Genomic DNA, 7,537 nt, shown 5'->3' with positions numbered 1-7,537 from the left:
CTCTTTCCCTTCCTCTCTCTAAAATGTATGTAAAATATATTTAGAATTTTGCTAAACTGTATAAAAATGTCGTCACAGAATTGCACATTTTTAAGGTTTATAATTTCACTTCCTGTTTGTAATTGATGACATCACAGTAGAAAATGACCCAGCAAACGCATAAACACACAGCAAATACTAATACTGCAAAGGTAAATATATCTAAACATGTCTAAATATACAAGAGCGACTTTATTTTGTTGAATTAATGTTTCGAGAGTGTAAATTATTAACTTTGACTGGAATGAGTGTCCCTGGTGTGATTTGACTGATTTTTCAACGTTTTCTCCACAAATACCTGCTCGATTGGTGTAAGTCTATAATTTATGCGTACAACAGGTAGAAATACACCAAATAAAGTCTAAATTCTAAATGTGTTAATTGACCCTTTAAAGATGACAGAAGCATCATTATTTAGGCGTCTCTATTTAGGCATTATTATTTATCTTCTCTCTGGTCTTCAAAAGTTTACGGTTCATATTTTGTAACTCGGCCACCGTCCTCGTGATGTCACCGTCTGATTTCATACGCTTAGGCTTTAATAAGAGCTGAACAATATGACAAAATAATCATAATTAAGGCTTTCAATATTCATTTTACCATTATTATTAGTATTATCTTGTCTTACGCTAGCTGTTTTTTATTTTATCTTTATTTTTCCCCTCCATTCCTTATTAGGAAATGAGAGGTTTTGTCTATAGGAGTTTTTGTTTATAAGAGTTTTTGTTTATAAGAGTTTTGTTTATAATAGTTTTTGTTTATAAGAGTTCTTCTATTAAGAGTGTGTTTTAAACTTCCTATAAGTTATCTGTCCTTTTCCTCTGTATCTACCTGCGTTGCAACAATGAAATTTCCCCATGTGTGGACAGTAAAGAAATATCTTATCTTAGTCCTTGAACAACAAAGACTTTTTTAGTGTCAGAGGTTTGGCTTTACACCGAGTCCAATCATTTTACACGTTTTTTTCCCAATCGCTTTGTTACAAATGTGGAACTTTTGACACAAATTCCAGAACTTTGCACTCAGGATCAAACACAGCTTGTACTGGCACCAGATCGTATCCATTCTCAAGCCTCAACTCTCAAATCAAAACTACAATACACAAGTCCGATGCTAAAAATGCAGTTATTTTGGATTACATCAATGATCTGTGTAATATTTCATACATATTTGGCACAAATCTGGCTCTCAAACAGCAGAAACCTTGTGCTTCTGTGTCTTTATGACATACGTTTCGTTCACAAAGTTAGACGCAGTTTTGGTGGAATAGTTCATCAAAAAGTGCTATAGCTTTGCAAGATGTATTGTTTATAACAGGCATGTCCAAACTAGGGCCCGGGGGCCAAATGCGGCCCTCAGATACATTTTTGTCGGCCCTCCAGCTTCCTGCTACGTCGGCCCAAACAACAAAAAGTATTTTTTACTGTGAAATTGGGGAAATTCGGGCATATTGATGTTATACCAACCTAATATTAATGTTCAAGGTATAATTAAAGGTGTGGAGGCTCATCGCAACTACGTCAAATGCAACATTTTGAATGATTCACTTTGTCATTCAACAAATTTGACGTTGTCAAGTTGTTTGTGGCCCTCGGCCCCGTTTAAGTTTCAAAATGCGGCCCTTGGTGAAAACAATTTGGACACCCCTGGTATATAAGTATCAGAAAATGTGCCCTAAACTGTACTGCAATACAATCTCCATGGAGACGAGCAGACGGCCAACCCCCCCGTCAGAAAGGTTACACAGTGCACCTTTAATTAGAAGCTACACACCACAAGAATGATGGCGTTTTGAGTGAAAAGTGTGTTTAAGTCAAATAAAACTCACCTTTTTTCACTCCCAGAAGTAGCGCAGGTACCATATCGTTTCATTCTTGAGCTGAGGCCCGAACAGAGGATTGGCCTGAGCCAGAATCGCTATCAACCAACTGAGAAGAGAAAGTGAAACGGCGCAAAATAAATCAGGAGTGACTGAAATGACACGTCTTCAAACTGCAAAAGAAGAACCAAACACTCCACAGTGCCATTTCTACAAGTGTGTCAGTGCGAAACGCTTCAACTGATGAAAAACACCTTCTGATTGTAGTTAAACAGCGCTCCCTGGTGGAGGACTCGCATTATTACAAGCAAAATCGTATTCATATTTTGCATTCATATTACTGTGCAATTACTGTCGTGATCACACACAATGGTATTTATTATTTTCCCCCGCCATCCCTTGTTGGGAGTTTTTGTTTATAGGAGATCTTCTACTGAAAGTGTTTTTCAAACTTCCTATAAGTGATCTGTTCTTTTCCTCTGTATCTACTGTGTTGCACCAATGAAATTTCCCCATGTGGGACAATAAAGGAATATCTTATCTTATCTTAAAAGGCAGTCTCACCTATAATATATATATATAATCAGTATTTAAAGACAAATCGGCCTTTTCAGATACAGTCAATAAAAAAGAAAAAGAAAAGTGCCGTTTGTGATGTTGTTATGAGGCAGTTTTCACCTTCCTCTGGTTCATGCTCATGAGATAAGACTGTGTGAACCAGTTTATAGTCATTTTAAATGGCATAATTTGGGGAAACAAATTATTATCGACAGAGTTTATCGGCCATCGGTGTCTCCGGATTCTAAATAATCAGTATCAGTATCGGAAAAAAACTATTCGACCGCTCTATAATGCTTTGTCACAGGCAGAAAGCTCTATATTGAAACCTCTTCAAAGCTTCAGGATATTGGAGAAGAAGTCACATCATTAGTGCAATATGTCAATAAACTTCTGAAAATGTCACTCCGTTTGTGAACATTAGGCTTAAAGAAAGGGCTGGTGTCTGAGGGAATAATGTCCATTGTAAAAAATATTCAGTCCAGAAGACAGTGGAGATGATCGTGGACTTCAGGACAGTCACAGCCCCCCAGCCCCCCCTCACCATCACAGACCCCCCATCTCCACTGTGGACTCCCTCCGCTTCCTCTGCACCACCATCACCAGGACCTCAAGTGGGGGCCCACCATCAGCTCCTCATCAGTCAGGCCCAGCAGAGGATGAAGAGGCCAGTCCCCTCAGGCAGGAGGCCACTCCCCTCAGACAGGAGGCCACTCCCCTCAGGCAGGAGGCCACTCCCCTCAGACAGGAGGCCACTCCCCTCAGGCAGGAGGCCACTCCCCTCAGACAGGAGGCCACTCCCCTCAGGCAGGAGGCCACTCCCCTCAGACAGGAGGCCACTCCCCTCAGACAGGAGGCCACTCCCCTCAGGCAGGAGGCCACTCCCCTCAGGCAGGAGGCCACGCCCCTCAGGCAAGAGGCCACTCCCCTCAGGCAGGAGGCTCCGGTCCATCTTGACCAGAACCTCCCGCCACAAGAACAGTTTCTTTCCCTCTGCAGTTGGACTCATGAACACTTCTTAATCACTGTCACTTTAACCATCATTTAATCACTCACTGTTCACTTTCTGCACTATAAATGTAAATCTGTACAACTGTAAATGTGTGTACATATTAAGCCTATTTTTTATCTTTATTCTTATTTTTAATTGTCATGACTTATTAATTGTTCATTGTTTAATGTTGCACCGAATCACAAGACAAGTTCCTATGTTTGTGATTTTGTTCATTCTGATTCTGAAGGTAACCGTGGACACCAAACAAAGCCTCCAGATAAAAACTATGACATAAACAAAAGGAAGATGTTCCACTCACAATAAATAGCAGCAGACGGCCGTGAGGATCAGACTGGTGACAATCACTCTGTAAAAGACAATAACACCGTTAGAAACAGGCAAAGTCTGTTCTTTTAACCAGGACAATCTATTCTTTCATTTTGTTGACACATTAGATCCTTTGTTTTATATATATATACTTTTTTGGCCCAAAGGCTTTATTAGACAGGAGGGTAAGTGTGAAATGGGGGTGAGAGAAGGGAGGACATGCAGTACATTATGGGACTCAGGATTTGACCTCGCGACCCTGCAGCCGGCTGCACCTGGAGCCTGGCATATGTGCTGTGCATTAACCACTCCATTTGGCAAATTGGCAAAAATATCAAATTTTGTCACATATTAAAAAATAAATCTGACTTAGAACTGAATATCAACAAATCCTTCTGTTCGATCTGTTTGTTGTGGAGCAGATCTTTATGTTTCTGTGGGAGGAAAATGCAGTTCAATAAAATCCTCTTTAAAGTCATGTGTGGATGAAGTGGATTAAATGAAATAATGGAACATCTTTAGTGCAGATTGGACAGTTGTGTTGCTTGGGAGAGAAAACTGACCAACAAATAAATAAAAATAGTGTCTTGCCTTAAAATGACTTAATGTACATGTTTGTCTCATGTTTGACGTGTTGTGCACAGATGGACGCGGGGATGACGCACGGGCCTCCTCCTCACGCACATATACTCACATACTCACAGCAACATACACAAACATACACACACATACACACAGCAAATACTAATACTGCAAAGGTAAATATATCTAAACGTGTCTAATGTCTTTGCACACAGAGGCGTTTTGACGATCCCAAATGCAGGATGAAATGAATGGTTTTAGACACACACTCACCCCCGGTTCGGTCCTTTTGGCACTAAAAACGGGGCCACGACGCCGACCAGGGCCCATAACGTGGTGAAGCAGATCATGGGCAGCGCGAGCGAGTGCGACACCATGATTCAGGCTCAGGACAAACCCGCGAGTGTGACGGGGAAAACAGCGATCGTCCCGGAACAAATCTGGCGCATCAATGGCCGCTGAGCTCGGTCCTCTCATCCGCCGCGGTCCCGCCCACTTGAGCCAGAACAGCACCTGATTGGACAGACGTAGAAGAACAGAGGGCTGTGATTGGCTGAGCAGTGTGTCAGTCAGGATTGTGGGCAGAGTTGATGGCAGGATTCCCGCATCGTCCTCCACCTCCTCCTCCTCTACCTCCTCCTCCTCCACCTCATCATCATCCTCCTCCTCCTCTACCTCCTCCTCCTCCACCTCATCATCATCCTCCTCTACCTCCTCCTCCACCTCATCATCATCATCCTCCTCCTCCTCCTCCTCCTCCTCCTCTACCTCCTCCTCCACCTCATCATCATCATCCTCCTCCTCCTCCTCCTCCTCCTCCTCTACCTCCTCCTCCACCTCATCATCATCCTCCTCCTCCTCCTCTACCTCCTCCTCCTCCACCTCCTCCTCCTCTACCTCCTCCTCCTCCACCTCATCATCATCCTCCTCTACCTCCACCTCATCATCATCATCCTCCTCCTCCTCCTCCTCCTCCTCTACCTCCTCCTCCACCTCATCATCATCCTCCTCCTCCTCTACCTCCTCCTCCTCCACCTCATCATCATCCTCCTCCTCCTCTACCTCCTCCTCCTCCACCTCATCATCATCCTCCTCTACCTCCTCCTCCACCTCATCATCATCCTCCTCCTCCTCTACCTCCTCCTCCTCCACCTCATCATCATCCTCCTCCACCTCCTCCTCCTCTACCTCCTCCTCCTCCACCTCATCATCATCCTCCTCCTCCTCTACCTCCTCCTCCTCCACCTCATCATCATCCTCCTCCTCCTCTACCTCCTCCTCCTCCACCTCATCATCATCCTCCTCTACCTCCTCCTCCACCTCATCATCATCATCCTCCTCCTCCTCCTCCTCCTCCTCCTCTACCTCCTCCTCCACCTCATCATCATCATCCTCCTCCTCCTCCTCCTCCTCCTCCTCCTCCTCTACCTCCTCCTCCACCTCATCATCATCCTCCTCCTCCTCCTCTACCTCCTCCTCCTCCACCTCATCATCATCCTCCTCCTCCTCTACCTCCTCCTCCTCCACCTCATCATCATCCTCCTCTACCTCCACCTCATCATCATCATCCTCCTCCTCCTCCTCCACCTCATCATCATCATCCTCCTCCTCCTCCTCCACCTCCTCCTCCTCTACCTCCTCCTCCTCCACCTCATCATCATCCTCCTCCTCCTCTACCTCCTCCTCCTCCACCTCATCATCATCCTCCTCTACCTCCTCCTCCACCTCATCATCATCATCCTCCTCCTCCTCCTCCTCCTCCTCCTCTACCTCCTCCTCCACCTCATCATCATCATCCTCCTCCTCCTCCTCCTCCTCCTCCTCCTCCTCTACCTCCTCCTCCACCTCATCATCATCCTCCTCCTCCTCCTCTACCTCCTCCTCCTCCACCTCCTCCTCCTCTACCTCCTCCTCCTCCACCTCATCATCATCCTCCTCTACCTCCACCTCATCATCATCATCCTCCTCCTCCTCCTCCTCCTCCTCCTCTACCTCCTCCTCCACCTCATCATCATCCTCCTCCTCCTCTACCTCCTCCTCCTCCACCTCATCATCATCCTCCTCCTCCTCTACCTCCTCCTCCTCCACCTCATCATCATCCTCCTCTACCTCCTCCTCCACCTCATCATCATCCTCCTCCTCCTCTACCTCCTCCTCCTCCACCTCATCATCATCCTCCTCCACCTCCTCCTCCTCTACCTCCTCCTCCTCCACCTCATCATCATCCTCCTCCTCCTCTACCTCCTCCTCCTCCACCTCATCATCATCCTCCTCCTCCTCTACCTCCTCCTCCTCCACCTCATCATCATCCTCCTCTACCTCCTCCTCCACCTCATCATCATCATCCTCCTCCTCCTCCTCCTCCTCCTCCTCTACCTCCTCCTCCACCTCATCATCATCATCCTCCTCCTCCTCCTCCTCCTCCTCCTCCTCCTCTACCTCCTCCTCCACCTCATCATCATCCTCCTCCTCCTCCTCTACCTCCTCCTCCTCCACCTCCTCCTCCTCTACCTCCTCCTCCTCCACCTCATCATCATCCTCCTCCTCCTCTACCTCCTCCTCCTCCACCTCATCATCATCCTCCTCTACCTCCACCTCATCATCATCATCCTCCTCCTCCTCCTCCTCCTCCTCCTCCTCTACCTCCTCCTCCACCTCATCATCATCCTCCTCTACCTCCTCCTCCACCTCATCATCATCCTCCTCCTCCTCCTCCACCTCCTCCTCCTCTACCTCCTCCTCCACCTCATCATCATCCTCCTCCTCCTCTACCTCCTCCTCCACCTCATCATCATCCTCCTCCTCCTCTACCTCCTCCTCCACCTCATCATCATCCTCCTCCTCCTCCTCCTCTACCTCCTCCTCCACCTCATCATCATCATCATCCTCATCTTCCTCCTCCTCTACCTCCTCCTCCACCTCATCATCATCATCATCCTCATCTTCCTCCTCCTCTACCTCCTCCTCCACCTCATCATCATCATCATCCTCCTCCTCCTCTACCTCCTCCTCCACCTCATCATCATCCTCCTCCTCCTCCTCCTCTACCTCCTCCTCCACCTCATCATCATCCTCATCTTCCTCCTCCTCCCCATCCTCCTCCCCATCATCCTTCTCTTCCTCCTCATCATCATCCTCCTCCTCTTCCTCCTTCTTTTCCTCCTCCTACTCTTCCTCATCATCATCATCTTCTTCCTCCTCCTCTTCCTCCTCCTCCC

The 7,537-nt window shown here is 46.8% G+C and overlaps 1 protein-coding gene across 1 annotated transcript; it reads right to left on the bottom strand.

The window, feature by feature from the left end:
- Positions 1-1,865: 1,865 nt before the first annotated feature.
- atpv0e2 (ATPase H+ transporting V0 subunit e2) lies at positions 1,866-4,805 on the bottom strand. The gene is made up of 3 exons (XM_072463242.1): positions 4,593-4,805; positions 3,730-3,777; positions 1,866-1,967 (listed from the first exon to the last, which is right to left on the bottom strand). The coding sequence occupies exons 1-3, from the start codon at positions 4,694-4,696 to the stop codon at positions 1,874-1,876; spliced, it is 246 nt and encodes an 81-aa protein (XP_072319343.1). The 5' UTR covers positions 4,697-4,805; the 3' UTR covers positions 1,866-1,873.
- Between the last annotated feature and the right edge of the window lie 2,732 nt (positions 4,806-7,537).

The sequence above is a fragment of the Eucyclogobius newberryi genome, unplaced genomic scaffold (genome assembly GCF_026437365.1).
Source record: "Eucyclogobius newberryi isolate DKJ021-1_F unplaced genomic scaffold, fEucNew1.0.hap1 SCAF_4, whole genome shotgun sequence".
Lineage (NCBI taxonomy): Eukaryota > Metazoa > Chordata > Actinopteri > Gobiiformes > Gobiidae > Eucyclogobius > Eucyclogobius newberryi.
This window is presented reverse-complemented; position numbering and strand designations above follow the sequence as displayed.